Source organism: Perissodus microlepis, chromosome 5, assembly GCF_051167445.1.
Source record: "Perissodus microlepis isolate ML-2025 ecotype Zambia chromosome 5, ASM5116744v1, whole genome shotgun sequence".
In the NCBI taxonomy this organism is placed as follows: domain Eukaryota; kingdom Metazoa; phylum Chordata; class Actinopteri; order Cichliformes; family Cichlidae; genus Perissodus; species Perissodus microlepis.
Window position 1 is genome coordinate 30870355 of NC_140465.1, and position 20996 is coordinate 30891350.

The following is a 20996-nucleotide window of genomic DNA, read 5'->3' on the forward strand; positions in this document are numbered from 1 at the left end:
TTTTACCACTTTTGTATTTTTTCTGCACACTTATTTTTTGTAATGAATTTTTTAATCTGATCACATGTTTTGTTTCTTAGACTACTGTGTAGCTCTGAAACATGAATGCTAAACGCAGTGCTTTCTTCATCATCATCTTCTTCTTCTTCCAGCTGCTCTTTTTTGGGTTGCCACAGCAGATCATCTGTCTATCCCCTTGCCCCTAGCATCCTCTTTTGGCCCACCAACACTCTGTGTCCTTCTTCATTACATCCATGAATGTCCTTAGTAGTCAGCTCAATATTCAACATCCTTTGTCTAATATGTCCACTGTCCCTCCTCTGCACATGCTCACACCATCTCATTCTTGCCACTCTAACTTTGTCTCCAAACCGCACAACCTGAGCTGTCCTGTCCCTCTGATGTACTCATTTCTGTCTTTTCCATAGTGCTCACTCCCAATGTAAATCTTAACATCTTCATCTCTTCCACCTCCAGCTCAGCTTCCTGTCTTTTTCTTACTGCCGCTGTCTCCAAACCATGCAAAAACTAGTTTTTGTAAACTTTCCCTCTCACCATTGCTGCCGTGACAAATCACCCCTGATGCTCATAGGTATTTGAATTTGTCCACCTTCAGTATCTCTACTTCTTGCATCTTCACTGTTCCATCTGCCTACCTCTCATTCACATTCATATATTCTATCTTGCTTCTGCAGTCTTTCCTCTTCTCTCAAAACAACACCTAGTTTCTCTTCCACTTTACTCTCATTAAAAATCACAGTGTCATCTGCAAATATCAAAGTCCATGGAGACACCTGCCTGACCTCATCTGTCAACCTGCCCATCGCAAACAAGAAAGGGCTCAAAGCCGATTCTTGATGTAATCCCGCTCACATCTTAAACTCATGTGTCACTCGTACAGCACCACACACCTCACCACTGTCTCACTGTCCTCATTTATGTCCTGAACCACCCTCACATATTTTACTGCCATTCCTGACTTCCTCATATAGTACCCCAATTCCTCTCATCATATGCTTTTTCTAGATCCACAAAGTCGCAGTGAAAGTCCTTCTGACCTTTTCTACACCCCATCAACACTCTCAACATCGCAACTTTAGTGCTGTTTCTCCGCATCATACCATACTGCTGCGCGCTGATTTCCCATATTTTCATGGTGTGGCTCATCAGTTGTATCCCTGTGTAGTTACTACAGCTCTACACATCACCTTTGATCTTGAAAATCAGTATCAGCACACTTCCCATCTATTCCACAGCAATCCTATTACTCTCTAAGATTGTGTTAAACAATCTGGTTAAGAGGTTCACTGCTCTCTCTTCTAAACATACCTCGACAGCCATGTCATCCTTCTGCATTTCTCTCCTTAACATCATCATCATCTCCTCATCACCTGTGTTCCCTTCATCTACTCCAATCACCACTCTCTCCTCGACATAAATTCTATTTCTCTTCTAACTGTCACCGAACCTGTGAGGCATACGCACCAACAACACTGAGTGTCCCTTCGATTTCCAGCTTCAAACTTTCTGACACTCTCTTCCTGTCCACAACACTCTTCACATACGTTTCCTTAAAGATCACCCTTAATTCATTTCTCTTCTTGTCTACATCAATGTAGAACCACTGAACCCACCTCCACGGCCCTGGTCTTATTTCCTTTCCATCTGGTCTCCTGCAGAGACAGTATATCTACCTTCCGTCCTTCCATCATATCAGCCAGCTTTCTCCTTTTACTAATCATAGTCCCTACATTTAAAGTCATTAATCTCACCTTGTCACTTCTGCCTTACCTTTCCTCTCATTGCCTCCAAACACACCTTCCCCCTCTCCTCATTTTTTATCTTTGACCAACCGCCCCCAACATGTCCAGCTGGATAACCACTGCTCATCTACAATCACAATGAGCACCGGTGTACCACCAGGCTGTGTGATGAGCCCTTTCCTCTACTCCCTCTTCACCCACGACTGCAGACCTGCCGGTGGTTCTAACACCATCATTAAGTTTGCAGATGACACCACAGTGATTGGCCTCATCAGTGACAACGATGAGGCCGCCTACAGGGAGGAGGTGGATCGTCTGGCTGAGTGGTGCGACACAAACAACCTGCTGCTTAACACCGAGAAGACCAAGGAGCTCATCGTGGACTACAGGAGGAATGCTGACCCACATCCACCCATCTACAGCGTGTGAGCATGTGAGCAGCTTCAAGTTCCTGGGAGTCCACATCTCCGAGGATCTCATCTGGACGACCAACTGCTCCAAGCTGGTCAAGAAGGCTCACCAGCGCCTCTTCTTCTTGAGGACTCTGAGGAAGAACCACCTGTCCTCAGACATCCTGGTGAACTTCTATCGCTGCACCATCGAGAGCATCCTGACCAACTGTATAACAGTCTGGTACGGGAACTGCTCTGCCTCGGACCGGAAGGCGTTGCAGAGGGTCGTGAAAACTGCCCAGCGCATCGCCGGAGCACCACTTCCTGCCATAAAGGACATCTACAGGAAGCGGTGTCTGAAAAGGGCTGGGAAAATCATCAAAGACCCCAGTCACCCATCACATGGACTCTTCACCCTCCTGCCCTCTGGGAGGCGCTACAGGAGCCTCCGGACTAAGACCACCAGGTACCGGAACAGCTTCTTCCCCACAGCTGTCAGACTCCTGAACTCTGCCTCCTGACATCTGACCCACGTTAACACATGGACTGGACATACACACACCACAACCACCTACACACACACACACACACACACACAATGGACAACTGTACCCTCAAACACGCAATAATAACATGGACTGAACCACCACTCACAACCACTAGCACTTTATATAGCCTCTTAACTGCACTACTGTATAGTTCTGTGTAAATAATCATACGATAATTTTTAATTCTATAACTGTTTACAACTTGCATAGTTCCCATTTCTGTATAGCTGTATATCTCATATTTCTGTAAAGTTCTTTATTTCATATTCTGTATATTTATATCCTGTTCATAGCCTGTACATACTTGTAGATATAGCATATTCATAACATACTTCATACTGTGTACATATTTCATACCGTAATAGACCCATTTCTGTAATATACTTACATCTATATTATTGCTAATATATATTGTAATATATCTATATCATGGCTAAAGCACTTCTGGGTGGATGCAAACTGCATTTCGTTGCCCTGTACCTGTGACATGTGCAATGACAATAAAGTTGAATTCTATTCTATTCTATTCTATTCTATTTGGTCAACAGAAGCACAGTTTTCACTAGCACTCTGTTGGCCAACAGCACCGCACAGAACTGTTGTTGACTCAGATCCTGATTGATTCAGTATGGAAATAACACTGTTGATAATCTGCATGCTGATTTTGCAAAGTTTTTATGCAATATGTCCTTCCTGATGCAATCCTCCCTGTTTATCTGGGCTTGGGGCTAGAAGTACATTGGCTTGTGCTTATACATGAAATGTAGTGCAGTGTTTTGGAAAGAGGTATATTTTTACACATGGAGTGTTTGTCAGTGAACTCTAGTACTCTTTTATTTAGAATAAAATGTAGAGATATTCTATGTAGAGCTGTTAGAGTTTTTCTCATTTATATAAATTGTTTAATCTGTTACTGGAATAATGTGTATCTGTTGAATAAATTCAACTTTATCTCAAAATACTTAAATGCTCAAATTAATATATACTTAACATCTTCTCAACTTTTTTGTTTGAGGCTACAGCCAAATACATAGAATTACCTAAAAGGTTTTGAGTGTCTGTAAATTCGCTTATTTACAGACACTGTTGTGAGAGGTGGGGGGGCTAATCTCCTTATTGTCTGAGGTGTTGAAAGAGCTAGAATCGCCCTGGGTGAAGGTTCAGTTATGCCTGTATATAATGTAACTGCACCTGAGCCTTAAGCTTTTACACCTGCACACCTGATGATTTATTAGAAAGTAAAAAAAAACTCATTGCCCTTTATTAGGAAGCTAAATCAGCAAAGCCATTTTTCATAATCTGGCAACTCAAATGTTGTTTAAATAAATAGATTAAGACTATAAAGTCGGTTATTACAAATCATAGTAACCTTTAATGCCATAATTTATGAAAGCTTGCCTTGATATCCAGATTTTTTCATTTAATCAGAAAAGGCTTGAACGTGTTCGGATTACATTTAGTCCTTTGCAATAGTTCAGGGCTCTAGTTGACCAAGTGAGACGTCATATATATCATATTACTATCTCCTCATTTGTCATTGACTGACATTTATGTTACTTTCATGTGATTTCTGTTAAAGGTTTGGGGGGGGTTGAGGAGGGGGTATGTGTAAGACATTTTCACGGCTGGCTGCACATCCCTGTGAAGCCCTGCCTTCTGAGATGAGATAGTCTCCTGCTGGATTACAGCTTGTGCGCAGCCAGTGAGGGCTTTATTCTGTTTCAATGAGGAAAACATCGCGTCTGCCTTTCTGAAAACTGTCACATGGGGCCAAGGAGGGAAAAAATCGCTTCCTGAAATGATTCTCGTCCCTCGCTATGTATTGCTGTTGTTTTCTCCCGTCTCTAACGACATAATATCGCATCGCGTTTAATTTTTCGTCCGGATCTTTTACCCCACTGTCGGTGCCGATGATGATCAGCAAAGTTAAAAACGCCATGTCCAACCTGGTCGGAGGGATGATGCCGCACGGACACCACCACCATAACCATCACTCTGGTGGACAGACCTGCGGTACGGACAGCCTGCCGCCTCGTTTCCCCTACGGCCGGCCGGATTTCTTGGACCTCACCCCGGAGCTCCTGCAGTACTCCACCGAGCACGCATCGCGGCCGGTGCTCACGTTAAAGAGAGGCAGCAGGCTTCCCTGGCAAACGGGATACGCAGAGTGAGTGTATCAGTGATTTCAGTGACATATTAATTGATCCGAAAATCATTGAATTGTATCAGTAAAAATTTTGCAAGGGTCCCGATGAGTGCCAGGCCTGATAAGTGATTTTTATTTATTTATTTTTATTGCTGCTGCAGTTTCGAGTGCACTGCAGCAGCCAAATGATGGCCAATGTGGCCTTTTGCTATTGAACGGTTTCCATTCACTGTTCCTCCCGTGAGCTGCTGATAAACAATGTAAATTTGGACCAGGGTGTCAGTGCTGTAATTAGATATAAGGCTTTCCTCTCCTAAGAGACTGTCATGTTTGAATACAGGCTCCACCTCAGTTTTGATTTACTGGGGCCATACAGAAGTGAAAGCAGGAAATGTGTATCTACTCGTTCCTAACAGAACCAGTGGGGTTTGCATTTGCAGTGTTCCGATTAACAGATAACTAGGTAGCAAAATGCCATGTGGGTTTACTTATCTTTGTGGCTAAATGAGGCAGAGGCTCTTCGCATTTGTCAGTCCGACTGCACAATCCCTGTCCTTGTCTTTACTATGATGCTTTCATATTCTTTACACACCTGCAGTCCTCTCACATATAGAAAATTTCCAGTCTCATTTCATTTATACCACTAAACAAAATGTGTTCTTCAGATGATTCTTGCTGAGGAAAAACACTTTCAGATGCTCCCCTCCTCCAGAAGTGGGTGGTTGTGAAGGACTGAATAAATACAGTCTAACACTATGTGGGCTATATTATCCATGCCTGTCCTCCTTGACCCATTGTGAAAACAAAAAAAATATATAACTGACTCATGTGGAAAGTCTCAGATGTGAAATTTCAACACCAAATGTTTCAGAAGAATGAATAAGTGCGGTCAGATATGAGGACTTAACGCAAGTATTGATTATGTTCTGTGGAAAGTTGCATCATCTCTGTAATTCATCTGAATTCTTCAGCAGATTACTTTAACATGAGTCACTTAAGTTGTAATCACAGCATTAGCGGTGCTGCTTACAACACAACGTAATCGGCTGATCTGATCACACATCAGCTGTCAGTGCTCATTTCATACGGAGGTTAAAACCCCAAACAATCTGAACCATCCGTGTCACATCAGCACACTGAGACCACAGAAAACTCAACGTCAGTCCAAAGCAAACAACTCTAAAATGGAAGCAATTAACAACAGAGCTACAAACCTTGTCCACGCTCAACCATGATACACTGATGCCAAATTACAACTGCTGTCAGGTTCTAAATTTATCCGACTGTATGGCTATTTTTATTTGAGATCACTTTCATTCATTAAGCAGTTGTTTATTCACCCACACGGCAATGATAAGAGCCTTTCGAATGATCGTTTGTTTAGGCCTCGGTCCATTTTGTCCAGTGATCTTTACTCCCCTGTACAGAGTAGGAACAATGGCGGCCTGAATAATACAGATGGACGCTGTGTTACATCTTCTCCATTTTGATAACACCTAATTAGTGTGTCTTGGGCATGCTGGTGATAATAAGGATTCATGGTCATTGTTAGGTTTTCCCATGGTTTGTTCCTGTTATAGCGTTGCACCCAGAAGATGTGGAATACTGCTTTCTCGCAAATTGGATGGACTCATGTGGTAAAACAGGTTAGGAATTCTGAACCTAAAATCTTTGCACAGTGTAGGATGCTTGAGATAATGAGTCTAATTGCTGCTATGGTGTTGGTGTACAACATTGTGTCAGCATAAATAAGTGAGTGCACTTACAGTAAGACACTCAAAGTGCTTTAATCAAATGGGTATTTAATACTGTTTAGTTTAATATGGAGGTGCTCTTCCAGGTCCTGCCACTGGTATCATGTAAGAGAGTTTGAGGAAGCAAGGACTCACATTTGAAAAAAAATTGTATGTGACATATTTATTCCATGTAGTATGATTAATAATTCATGAAAAGCAGATGTTAGAAGAGCAAAACAGTAAAGAAGGATGAATGATTACAGGTCTTTTATGCTCCTGAGTTGTATATAATACAAGATAGAATGCATGAATGATGTTCAGTTTACTGTCAGTGTGTGTAAAGTGTGGGCCATTGTACATAAAACTGTTACAAGCTGAAATATAAAGCTGTTTCTAACTTCTTCCTTTTTTCCATTTCATTTCATTAGAAATGGAGCATATTCGTGTTTTGGGCTGTTGTCAGATCTTTCATAGACAAACAAAAAATCTACCTTAGTGGAGTAAATAAACCTCAGATGAATAGAGTTACACCCATGTTGTTGTGTATTTCTAAACCTATTGTTCAAGCGATTGTACTTTTTGGCTCACATTCTATGCTCAAAATAGAGTCACTAAAAAGTGACTCTATTTTGAGCACAGATCCTGAACTAATGGTGGGGCAGAGTTCACAAGTTGCCGTATGTTTTAATTATAATATCTTTAGTAGTATACAGCTCACATAAAGTTGTTTTTCTACAGGGGAATTGTTTTTGTCAGTCTTTGACTGTCAGCTTTCATTTCTTCTTAGCACTGTGGGCCTTACAAACGTGATGGGAAGCTTCCCCTCCCTGAATAGGAATCAGAATATAACTAGTCTGATTTTTTTTTTTTTAAAGTTCCTCATGAAGACTTTACTTTGACACTGCGGAAGATTTTATGTAACAAGGCCTGCAGTGTTTGTCAGCCTGCCAACTTCCACTTGAGGTAGCTTCAATCAGCAGCAACCAGAGAGTATATCTTTTTCACATTTAATTTGTAAAAGTGCTGTCAGACAACTCACTGTCGCCTGTGTCATGAGCACATAGCACACCCAAAACAGGCCGGATGACAAAACGGACGTACAGTTTCCAGTTTTACTTGAAGCTGAATTGACACCAGCTATGCAAAAAGAATCTTGAACGACAGAGAACCGTGCAAACGTCCTTTTAAAGGATCAAAGGCTTGTTTCAGAAGTGTTTCCATTCACTAGATTATATGCATCACTGATCTCCCGCTGACTGAACCACAAAACTGTTTCTTTATCTCTAAAGCTGCCTGTCCTCAGCAAGAGACTATGAAGTGAATTCACAGTACTTTGCATAGAGTTTAATGTTTTACTTGGAGAATTTGCAATTTATTTCAAAGATGATGTTTACACAGAGACATTTTTGTCAAGTAACCCGAAATAGAGAATTCACTGGAACTCATAGCTTCCTCTTCTTGAACTTTCCTTGCATAATAGAATAAGACGGTTCAAACAGAGAAGCACTGTTTTACCAAACACGACAGCCATGGTTTTCAGTCACAGGTTGTGAAAGCATATGACCGAAAGACAAATAAGTGAAAGAGTTAAGTCACATTACAGTAAGGCCGTGTTTTAGAATGGCATCCTCCCACGCCAGCAACCAGCATGTTCAATAATAGCTTATGGGGCTCATGTGACTGCTTTCAAAACAGAATTATTGCTGATTCTTTATTGTGGGTGTAGGAGTTTGTCACATGGGAAAAGTAAACACTGACACGTTTCAGCCAAGCATGCTGCAGGCCTCCAAAACCTTATGGAACCAACACTTTAAGGTGCACTGTGGAATTTTCTCAAGTACAAAGCTTATGTTTACATTTAGCCTTTTTTTCTAAAAACATACACTATGCATCCATTACGTTTTGAAACGATAAGATTTTTTCTTTCACACAGAGACCTTATTTTCAACCCTTGGAGATAGCCACAGAGAGAGAAAAGGATGACATGCACCAAAGGGTGTCAATTAATTCAAGTAGCTGAGACTTGGCAGGAACCCACCAACGTGAGAATTCCATGGATTTTACAAATAGTACCTGCAGAGAGCTTGACTCGGGCATGATTTGAACAAGCAACCTTCGGAGTCAGGCATGCTACCTGTTGTGCCACCAGCATACCAGTTGGCTACTTCCCTGGACTTTCTTTGTCCAGTCCTTTGAAATATCTGGAAATGTTTGTGTAAAGTTGAGTCATCAGTGCAATTTTCCCATCTGATATATGTGATCTTTGAACATTGTCTTGGCTTTGGCAGAAAGTTTAGACTACAATCAAGTGATTTTAAATTCTTCTCTGTCATTAGTCCTAATGCAGGGAACGCAGTGCAGGATACTGGTGTCTGACCGCTGCTTTCAACTGATTAGAACGTGAAGGGGCTTTTTATAATCCAGATTTGGGCAGCCGTTACATTTTGAGCCTCATTTTTGTAACTCTCTGAAATCAAAGCTCCAGACTATACAGCATCCATCTTCTGAAAAGATTGTAATCAGCTGAATTATATGGAATATGAAAGGTCAGAAGTCTTAATCTGATGTAATTTTTACTAATCTCTCTCCCCGTTTTGTTGTTTGACTATTTAGTTTGTCCTCTTTCCTCGTCACTGTCAGCCTCTCTTTTTTTATTTACTGTCTTTGTTTACTTTACTTTTGCCTCTCATGATCCCAGCATTATCTGATAAATTGCTAATTCCTTCTATGCAGAAGTTTCTGAGGATTTTTTAAGGACAATACTTGAATTACTGGAATTGTGCAGTGGGTATTAATGACACATTATCCGGCTAATGTGGCATTTATCTATAATTAAAAGTAAAAACGTTACATAATGTGCCAGCATGAGGTCTAGATAGGCTTCAGCCTTTCCCAGCTAGGTTCACGTTACAGTTTAATGGACCTTGCCAGAGGAGCTTTGCGTGTCGTTGATACAAATCATTCACACTTGAGTATGAGTTTAGTTTGGCTGTAGTTTTTTTTCTAGGAAGCCTTTAGCTACATTTTTAAGATCTATTATTTATGTTATGAAATATCTAGTCATTATTTTTGCAGTTTGAAATAGAAGTAGATAAAATTTCAACGAATAATGTCACAGAGTTGTCCACTAGGTTGTCCATTCAGCAGAGATCAGTGGTTTTATCTGTGACTATTAAAGTCAGCTGACTTAAGTATTCTTGGGTAAGTTGCTTAGCACCAACACAGGCCATGAAGAATCATCACTGCTTAAGTGTTATTAAAGTGCTGTAAGACGTGTGTCAAAGAGTGAATGGAGCTTGTAGTGTGAAGCACTTTAAGCTTACGCTACAAGACCAGAAAGACGCAATCTTAACCATTTACGACTGCCTTACCTCATCTGCCAACTTCCCGTTTTGTGGAACATTCAGCTCACGGTTTCATTTTAGGGCATTACTCTTTTGGTTGGTTCTCATTGCTGAAAATTCAAATGACAGAGTTAACTATGTGCTAGAGGAGTAATTAATTGCTAAAGTGTTAGATATTTCCCTCAGGATTTCTAGGAAATAAAGATATGAAGAGAGTATTTGCAAGGCCAGAAAGACAACTCCAAATGTACACATTAGTTGTGTCTGCTTTATTTAGGTGAGCCTTTGTTTACATAGTTCCTGTTTTGTGACAGTAAGATGATACTGTGTCAGTATCGTGTTTCACGTGTCTTCCGCTGGCCCAAAAAATCAATCGACAGAGGATTAAGAATTATTTAAAAAGTCTGTACTGTGTAACGGTATATTGCTATAATGTGCAATGTGTGTAAAGTGATGGATTATATTACAATGCATGCAAATTTTAGGAATCTGCCAGCTCATTTTCAGATTGAATGGGAAATGTGAATAGATGGTTCTCTGAAAACAAAACTGTATATCATGCAAAAAACATATTTGTATTGGTATTTTAAAAAATGATGTTAATGCTGTTGTGCATCGGTAGTTTCAGCTGACACTGCTGAAGCACACCCTGTGATAGATGATGCTTCTACAGTATGAATCAGTGCATTACTCTAAAGCCATTATCCTCCACAGGCATCAGCTCATCATAAAAACACTTAATCCCTTCTGCAAGTTCCCTCTGGGACATGACTGCATCCTGCCCCACTTTTCACCCCACTGTTGCACTCTCTCTATTGTGTTTTTTATGCGGTTAGAGGAATGAGCGCAAACACTATAAATCATCCGACTCCAGGCTCACCTTTCCTCCTTGTGTCTTTTTCAATCAGGGTGATCAATGCAGGGAAGAGCATGTTGAACGAGGACCAGGCCTCATGTGAGAAAGTGTTTGTGAAGAAGCCGAGTGGCAAACACCGCAACTCTACTTTGCTAGATCAAAACGGGGTGAGTGAAGGACAGATTTCTAGAATCAGGGAATGAGGAATGAAATGTATGAACAAATGGAAAAAAGTGAACAAATCTGACATCAGTATATATAAAGTCCTAAACATGTCTGAGGGGAATGTCATTGAAAGATGTTTGCATGCCTTGTTATGTAGCCTGAAGCATAATGTTCCCTTACAGAACATAAACTGCTGCACCCCATCTGAGCATGCATTGTATTTACTTCATATCCAGCAGTGCTGTTTTCACAGCTTTTCACCGAGTGTAGTTTCCATCTAGACATTTTTTTTTCATTCTGTATACATTTAAATGTGAATACATTTAAAGAAGCAAATTACTACAGCACAGAAAAAGCCAACAGGATTTAGCAGGATTCAACATTAACACCTCAGACAAAACTTTCAACTCAGATTTCGTGACTTTAATTTGACCCGAATTAACAGATGTTTTGATTGACTGACTCAATTTTCTGAAAGTCACTGTAGTTAGATGGTTTCAATTTAACAAAGGACCGCATGACTACACTTTCTGTGTGAAATGGTGCAAAGTCATGAGATAGTCTCACCCCCAGCTCTACTGAGCGTTTTAACAACTTACAGCATTTTTTTCTCAAACTGTAACTGTTTTTGCTGACTCACGCTGCTGTTATCAGCGTTATTTTCAACCACATCACTGCGTAATCTGTTTAAAAAAAAGGCTCACTGCACATTACTTGCCCTGCACAAATCTATAAATTGATACTGCGACAGAGCAACAGAGCTCAAATAAGACTAAAACGTAAGAAGTTTACACGATTGACTTAAAAAGGTAAGTCAATGTAAGTCATCATGTGTACAGCTTGTTCCCACTGACTCCAGGTGGTCAAAAAAGGGCATTTATTTCAGAATATTTTAAAGAAAAGTCTTATAGTCATTGTCTCTCCTTGGGCCTCACAACTCCTGTAAGACCTGCAGGAACACAAAGTACATTCGTGTCCTCCATTTGGTGTAAATGAATTACATCATCCCTTGTTGCACCCTTCCCCCACTCGAGTCTAGCATCAGAGGGGTAGGCAGATGTCTTGGGCCTGTTTATATGTTGGTTAGTCAGGCAGGCCAACTGGGTCTATTAACATTCCTGCCAAAACAAAGGTGGCAGTGCTTTTGCATTGCTCACTGTGTTATAAACAGCAAAAGACCTGATTGGAAGACGTTTTACCTACATTCCTTTTCAAAAGCTATAAGACTATTTTAAATTAATATTACTTCAGTTATATACAGTACTATTGCACTATTATTGTAAACTTTAGTGGTTCGACGAATAAAAACTTGATTCATGATGTGGCTGTTGTTTAGAAAGATTGATTTGGGAATGTAATAACAGATCTTGAAGAAATATTTTGCTTATAGATTTAAAAAATTGCCATAATCTGTGAACACTCAATAAGCTGTGCTTTCTGTTCAAAGTTGTAATGTCATAAGAGCTTTTTTTAACCAAGGAAGCAGATGAATTCTCGTCTTATTTAATACACTATGTCTGTCTGTGACTGTTTCCTCTTTTAGGATGGTACAGGAATTCCTCTCCACTTCTGGGGGATATTTGATGGACATGCAGGTTCTGGCGCAGCCATCATGGCCTCCAAGCTTCTTCACCACCTAATCAGAGACCGCTTGGGGGAGATCTGCCACCTCCTGGAGAACCCCAGCAGTGCTCCTCCTATCTGCCTGGCCAAGAATGGCAGCCCATATCAGGCGGAGGCAAAGAAAGGGGGTGCACAAGAACCAGAGGACCCAGATGCAGTCAGCGACGCTTCAGTGCGCTTTTACATGGAGAAAGTTGTCAGTTTGGAAAGCCTGGTGATGGGAGTCATAGAGACTGCCTTCAAACAGATGGTGAGTAGACAATGGGGAAAACAAGAAAACCACACTTGGCATATTTAAGCTGTGGCAAGCATTTTTGCCCATCTGTGTCTTTGAACACCAACATAACCGAAGATTTTAGCTTTAATAACCAGAAGTGGCATGCAGATCATGCACAGAGAGCAAATCACTTTGTTCTCATGTTTTGTTTTGGGTTTTTGGCCATGCTAACATTACTCTAGGTATGGCAGTGTATGTGTGTTGTGTCCAATCTGAATTATGTCAGATGTCCTCATCAGCGCTTTGTTCATCTTGTCCAAATATGAAGCTTTATAAACTAGAATATCTTTTAGCTTTAGCTAATAGCTTTTCCACAGCACCACTTTGATGTTTATGAATATATATGGGATTGAATTTCTTTTAATATTTGAATGACTTGAAAATGAGAGAAACAGGGTTAAGACAGGAGTGTTGGTAGGTATATCAAAGCCCAGCTGTATTCATGAAACTTCTGCAATCTTTAAGACCCTCAACCTTTATTGTGAATACCCATCAATACATAAATCCATAAGTTTTAGGTGTTTGCATTTTGGTACCCAGGTTGCCATGTATAATTTCCATCCCCCTCTCACAACAACCTGGCTATCTACAGTCTGATTCAAAGGGTGCGTGCATAGCTGCACTCTCTGCAGGCAGCCAGGCAAATTAATGTTGAATGAATAAGATAGATAGCATAGACTTTTGTTGTTGTTGTGGATTGCTTTGACAGTTGCCAGAACAGTCATGGCTAAACCACTTCACAACAACTGCAGTCATCTTTCGTTATCTCATCAGCCACAAATAGGAAAGCTTTAAAACACACACACACACACATTTTAAGGTTCTGGGTCACTGGAAATATCCAAATTTTAAAAAAAATAGACAGCTCAAACTTCTGTTTCAGTTTGTAAGTTTGAAATGGTATTCTTCTCTGATGCAACATCACTGTCTGATTAAGATCATACTTATAAAAAGTAACACTCAGCCTAGGTAATGTATTCTTCAAAGCATCCTTGTTTCTTTTCATTAGTGCTGCAGTTTTGTTTTGAAAATGAATATGCATGAAGAAAATAATGAGCTATTCAGGATGATGAGAGGGAAAGCAAGCTTTTAAGCAGCAGAGATTTTGCAGCCTTTTGTCTTGACTTTTTTTTTTCATTTTCGTTTTTATTACAGGATGACCTAATCGAAAAGGAAAAATCGTCGTATGCCATTTCTGGTGGCTGTTGTGCCTTAGCTGCCATACATTTAATGGGGAAACTCTACGTAGCCAATGCTGGAGATAGCAGGTGAGGGAAATATGATTTGTTTTCATAGCTTTAAGATCCCTCTTGTGTTCACTACAGGACACTACAGTGTCAAGTAACCTCACTTGAGTTGTCTTTTCACTCCTGTCCTTCTCCCTCTCTCTGCAGGGCCATAATCATACGAAATAATGAAGTTATTCCCATGACAAATGAATTTACACCTGAGTCTGAGAGACAGCGGCTACAGTATCTGGTAATCTATGTTGTTGTTTTTTATGTGGCTAATAAACAGTTGTGGGCAGATGTTTGCACAGACTCATCATGGGCATGAATGCTGTGGTAATGTTGGGCCGTTATTGAACCCTTTGAACTGATTTTCTTCAATCTACACGTGGTCAAAAAATATACATACAGATCAAATATACAGATACACTCCCAGTTAAATGGCTCTCAGCACGTTGCACCTCAGTCAGATTTTTTTTGTAGTCATCAGCTGGCTGCATATTAAACTGCTCTTTCAGGTAGAATTGACAGAGTTAATTTAAATTGGTTGGTTAGCTGGCGCAAAACCAGGTTTAAAGCATAGTCCATAGATTTTCAATAGGGATGACGTTCAGATTTTGTTAATGTTGATGTTTCCCTTTGTCCTTTTGGAACATCCAGCTATATCAAAGTTTCAAGTGTCTAACTGTTGATTTGGAAATAGTCCTCCTTTTTTCCATCCAATTTGTACAGCATACCAGTACCACTGACAGCAAAGAAGCCCCAGAGCATGATGCTACCACCATGGTTGACATGTGGTACAGTGTTTTTAGGTTTCAAAGCCTCAGCTTTATTCCTCCAAGCGTACCTCTTGTCATTGTGGCCAAAAAAAACCCAGTCTTTGTCTCCTGTGGCCATAAAATCCATGTGAGCAATTGCAAATTTCAGTATACTTTTGACCCTGTGTGCATTAGAGAAAATTGTAAACAAAAATCCAACCAATACAAAATCCAAATCTTTTTTTGTTAAGTCAGTAAAGATGTATGCTGTACAATCACTCTACCTGTGAAAAGGAACAGTTAAACCCCAGATTTATAATGACATTCATGCCCATGGTGAGTGTATGCAAACTTCTGACCAGGACTGCATTTTATCATTTTCAACCAGCAGACATCCTGCATCTTGTGCAGTTCCTAGATAAATGACCCTTTCCTGACAGTAAAGTACATTATCACGGAAATAAACTGGCATTAACCGGTTGTCTGTTTTAGTATCTGTTTGTAATTCTGAGTCACAGAGTGGGTGGATGATGTTTGCTGCTAAAATGGAGCGTTTTATCCTTTTCATTTTAACATACTGCACTCAAGGCCTGCTGTCACATAGTGTCCTATAGCCTTTCATGTTTTAGAAGAAAGACAAGAATCGTGACTTAGGTTGAGCTTTTTATTCTCTAGTTCAGTTCAACCTTTCTAATTCTGTGAACCCCTCCAGGGCTTCCTGAGGCCAGAGCTCCTGGGAAATGAGTTCACTCACATTGAGTTCCCTCGTAGGATCCAACACAGTGAGCTGGGTAAAAAGATGCTCTACAGAGACCACAGCATGACTGGCTGGTAAACCTTTTTAATCACATTTTGGACAGTTAATCACTTTTTCATCTCTTTAATCTGCTTGAGGCACCCTGTAAGTGTTAAGAACAGTTTGACTGATTTTACTCTGGAGTATTAGGAAGAATATAAAAGAACTTTTTTCATGTTAGTTGTTTAGTCTATGTTACTTTAGTTTAGGCTAGTAATACTAGCATAGTCACATTTTCAACACTAAAATGATTGATTTTGATATTTTGCTTTTAATAAGAGAGCTTATTTTGTGTTGAACAAACAATCACTTGATCAGGTAATGATCAGCTTTAATTTTGTCTGCTTCCTGTAGGGCTTATAAGACAATTGTTGAAGATGATTTGAAATTTCCCCTGATATATGGAGAAGGGAAAAAGGTAAGAAGAGAGAAAAAGTCTGTGAATTTTATTTAATGTATTAAATTTAATCACAACACCTAATTGCATTTTAAAGCATTTCCATAATCTTAATGTTGTTAGCTAAATGTGGTCTCTGCCTGGCTAAAAAATGAGAGACATGCTCAGTATTTTCATTATTGTCTGAAAGAACATTGTCTTCGCTTAATAATCCCCCATAAATGGATTGTCTGAGAACTGAAGCGCATCCTGGAGCAATAACCTATATTATTGTGTGTCTTCGTGCTTGTTCTTGCTAATGTGTATGTGTGTACAGGCTCGTGTCATGGCAACAATCGGAGTGACCCGTGGGCTCGGTGATCATGACCTGAAAGTTTACAACTCCAACATTTACATTAAGCCCTTCCTCTCATGCGTCCCTGAGGTGAGTGGGAGGAGTCAGCCTGAGCCTGTTACTGCTATGGCCATTTCGGAGCGTTAAGATACATTCAAATAGTTGTTGGGCATTGGGCTTCGCTTACTGGTCTGTCAGTGAAAGCTTGGAAGTCCCAAATATGGATAAGAGCAATATTCTAAAAGTGAATTTGTAGGCTTTTTATAAGTTCAGGTATGGGTAAATAAATGGGTCAAATATTCCAATCTAGCACAGAGAACCAGATATTACCATGTTATGACTCCTGGAGTATTTATGTACCGATTTGTTATTATTGTCTTTGGATTTATCCTGACAGTAGTATCAAATGCTCCATCTGTTACCCATGATAGTGCCCTTATTGTTTAAACTCTCAGGGTTGTTTGCTACTTTTTGAAAAAGCTTGCCTCAAATTCCTATTTAGACTTGCTTCATAATGGTACAGTCATTCGAGTCAATAAACATACCGATGCATTAGAGAGAAGACGGCTTAACCAATCTCTGCAACCACTTCCTTACTTCCGTTTTAGGCCCGCCACTCAAAGTTACATTGACAGCCACTCGCGTAGACATACTAGAATCTTATTCTAATATGTCTAAGCTTATCTAAAAAGGCCACCCTTCCTGTAAGTCACTCGAACAGTGTGACTTAGCTTAACATCAGAAATGTGACAGAAAATGAGCAGCTTTACTACAGCAAATGGAGGTTATGACCCTTGCATGCCAGCATACAGTGCATTCACTAATCTTGCTTGCAGTTGACATGCACAGGAATGGTTGCCTTTCTTCTTTTTGCAATTTAGAAGAAGTACTGACAGCATGATAAATAAGCATATAAATCCGTTAATGTGGTTTATCTCAATGACAGGTGAAGGTTTATAACCTGGATGAACATAAACACGGCCCAGACGATGTCTTGGTCATGGGCACAGATGGACTTTGGGATGTAACTACGGACAAGGAAGTGGCAGATGCTATTACAGCCTACTTATCCTGCTGTGACCCCTCTGATCCCATGAGGTATGCAGTCTCCCAAATAATCCTTTTTATTAGGCTTTTATTCTGGGTGTGTGCTCTGGGTCATGTGTCATGTGATCATGTGATCATGTTCAGATGGTGTGTTGTACAGAGTTTGTCCACTAGGTGGCGGCAAACAAATGCAAAACACTTGCAGAATATTTAATCTATTATGTAAGGTGAATATAACCCTATGGTAAATTCTTTATGGTAATTCTAATGTAGTTATGGGTTGAATCTATAAGCATACATCAGATAGTTTTAAGTGTTTATCAATAAGTTTTTAACAATTCTAATTTAGCCCATTACTTCCATTCTTCTCCTGAGATGTTAAACTAGTGGCCAGATACATGATTAAAAATGTTAACAGACATCACAGTATACAGATGGATAACAAATTCAACAAATATGAAAACGTGTTGAGTTTGAGTACCTTGATCGCACCATTTTATCCAGAAGATGTTTCCTTATTTGGCACCTTGAAGATGGTGGTAGTAAAATCCAAAATGTTTCACTGATGTCTGGTGACTGTGAAAGACATAGAGTATGAATCATTTTGACAGGAGGCATAGTAAAATCCAATAAAATTCATATGTAACCAATATTAGTTGTCACACAACACAAAGATTTCAGATAGGCAAAAAAGCCTACCAAGAGGCAAAAACGAGGGAAAAAAGTACAGAAGCAAAACCAAATATCATTAATTAGAAACAATATTTATAAAAGCGAGGAAACAAAATAAGAAATGCAAACATTCAAATGAAAAAAATGCGTTTTATGACAAAATCTGAGAGTTGATAAAGGGAACCAGAGAGGTATATGTACTGAGGAGAGTGATTAACAGATTAGCAACAGGTGTTGCAGTAGTTAGAGAGAATAATAGGAAATGATTTGTTTATATTACATCAGCATTAATTCACTGATTCACACCATGAGGATATACAGCTACGACTTCAAAATGTCATTTGGACTGGAGAAGTGTTGCCGGATGGTAACAAAAAGAGGGAAGGTAGTCAGAACTGAGGGGATTACGCTATTGGAAGATGATACTGCACTACAAGTACATCTGGAAGATGACAACAACTGATCGGGTTCTCAGTGAATACTTCAGGCAGCAGAAACCCAAGAAAGAAGAGGAGCAAGAGGAGGAGCCATCATGGAGGGACAGGACCCTGCACGGTATGTACAACCGGCAGATAGAGGAAGTGGCCGATATCCCAGGAACAACATCCGAAATCTCTGTCCAGAAGAGAGCAGTCCTAGGAACAGCAAAGATATTGCGCAGGACCCTCAAGCTCCCAGGCCTCTGGTAGTTGAACCATCTTTAAAGACAGACCGCCCACAAGGGCGAGAGGGGATTTTTATTTATTTTTTGTAAAAAAGAAATGGAATGGAAATAAATGAATATATTAAAAATAATAATTTCAAAATAAAACAGATTAGGGATCCACCACATGTGAAATTCTGAGCCAGTAAGATGGTGACGTTCATTTTGTTTATTTTCTTTCATCATTAATTCTCCTTTTCTGTCAGACAAAGAATTCTTTATTAAAAAAATAACTTCAGTCGTTTAAAGTCTTTTAGTTCTTCATGAACTATGTTTGATTAGTCAGGCAGAAGAAAACTGCTGTGGCACAGCAGATAAACATCAGTGAGATCAGTATAGGGTATATCGTCAAATTTGCTGATTAAATTTGCCAGTAGTCAGATATTGCTCAACAAGAGTGATATCACTTGATACCCACGTTCAGCCAATTGGTACTTTCCTGGTTTGTGTTTTTTCCTGTAATTTGTCACCCATTTGGTAAGCTTACAGGTATATTTCACTGTATTGTCAGTGTATTAATACAGAGTTATGTGTATTTGGGGGAATTTGTTAAGACTGAGAACCTTTAAGCTGATATAGTCCACCACAGAGATATTTTTTCTCTGAACTTTGGTCATGTTTTCATTAAAACTACTTATTATTTAACATTCCTGAACCGGTACTCTTACTGCACTTAAATACAAGATTCATTCACACTAAATTAATAATGCCTTTTCACAGTCTTTTCCCTGCTGTCCATATTGAATATGCTGTAACTGTGATTTATGCCTCTGCTCGGTGTTTGTTGTGCAGATATACACTGGCAGCGCAGGACCTGCTTATGAGGTCAAGGGGGGTGCTGAAGGAGCGTGGCTGGCGGCTACCCAACGATAGACTGGGCTCTGGTGATGACATCACTGTGTTTGTCATCCCACTGGCAGGGCATGAGTCAGAGACATGACGAGGTTGTAGCCACCACTATGACAGAGCTGACTCTTTAGGGCCCTTCCCATGGTCCTCCCTCTTTCAGCTCCCTAAACCCCGGACCAGTGGTGCAGTGGGAGAAGAAAACATCTTTGTCATAGCGAAGACTCGGGTCTGACCAGCACCTTCATCAACCTACCATATGAGACCCAGTCCCTTCACTTCATCTTAAACCAGGAACTGTCTCCCATCTGCTTTGGTTGGTCCTCAGTCATGCAACTAAACATGTTCAGTGACATTAAAGTATTTTCTCCCAAACCTGCTGTTTGTGACAGTTGCCAGTGAGAATTAAACCCTTGTTGTACTTTTCTTTCTTGTTTATGTTTGAGACTAAGCAGTTACTCCAACCTTAAATGGATTGTTCATTTTAATGTTGTGCCCTAATAGTGAATACCTTTTTAAAAATTTAAATTAAAAAAAAGAATCAATCATACAATGTAAAGGGGATTGCAATAGAGAATGTGAGGAAACCAAAGAGATGCTCCCAAGGCACAAGGATGGCAAATCAGATACAGAATAAACAGCAAAAACAATCATCAGGTTCTTGTTGTTGCATTAAAGAAGGAAAAAGAGAATTAGTTAACATGCAGAATCAACTGAATCTTGGTTGAAGGATTTCTTTCTCAGTAACAAATGAATGACAACACCTGAGGCACTTGAAGACTGTTGCACATGCTCTGTGGTAGCCTGTTGATTTCATGATATCTTTTAAATGAATGTGCTCCTATATGACTTCCTTCTTTTTGTCATTGCAGTGAAGAAATATGAAGCTTTTTTGTTGAAAAAACAAGAATCATTTGTATAATTTAACTATAATTAAACGTTTTTCTTTGTTTAATATTTAAATGAGAAAGTAAATTGTTCTCCATAATTGTCTCGGTATAGTAAGATGTGATAAACTTCACATATATGCCTTATTGAAACATGAAAGGGACTCGAGAGTTTTTTTCTTCAAATGCACTAAATTTGACCCTTGTAGAAGAGGCAAAAAATATATATATTGTATGCCCTTAAATGTACTACATACCTCTTTTATACCATTTTGGTTATGTCACGTTGTTCTTTAGATTATGCATATATTTTTAAAGATAACTTTGGTTGTAAGCAGTATCAGATGTTTTATTTTTATGTTTCTATCCATAACTCTTTGTTCAGATAGTGTGTCCCAGACTATGAGCTACCTAAATGTGTAGTGGAGGGATAATGTGTTCCAGTTAAGAAATAAATCAGATTTTTCCCATTTATTT

The 20996-nt window shown here is 39.6% G+C and overlaps 1 protein-coding gene across 1 annotated transcript; it reads left to right on the forward strand.

Moving 5' to 3' along the window:
• The first annotated feature begins 4318 nt into the window (after positions 1-4318).
• Positions 4319-20993, forward strand: ppm1j (protein phosphatase, Mg2+/Mn2+ dependent, 1J). Its single transcript, XM_084929352.1, has 10 exons — positions 4319-4870; positions 10838-10952; positions 12494-12823; positions 14006-14118; positions 14245-14329; positions 15550-15668; positions 15988-16051; positions 16347-16454; positions 17311-17462; positions 19579-20993. Exons 1-10 carry the CDS (start codon positions 4614-4616, stop codon positions 19724-19726), a joined length of 1491 nt encoding a protein of 496 aa, XP_084785478.1. The 5' UTR covers positions 4319-4613; the 3' UTR covers positions 19727-20993.
• Positions 20994-20996: the final 3 nt, after the last annotated feature.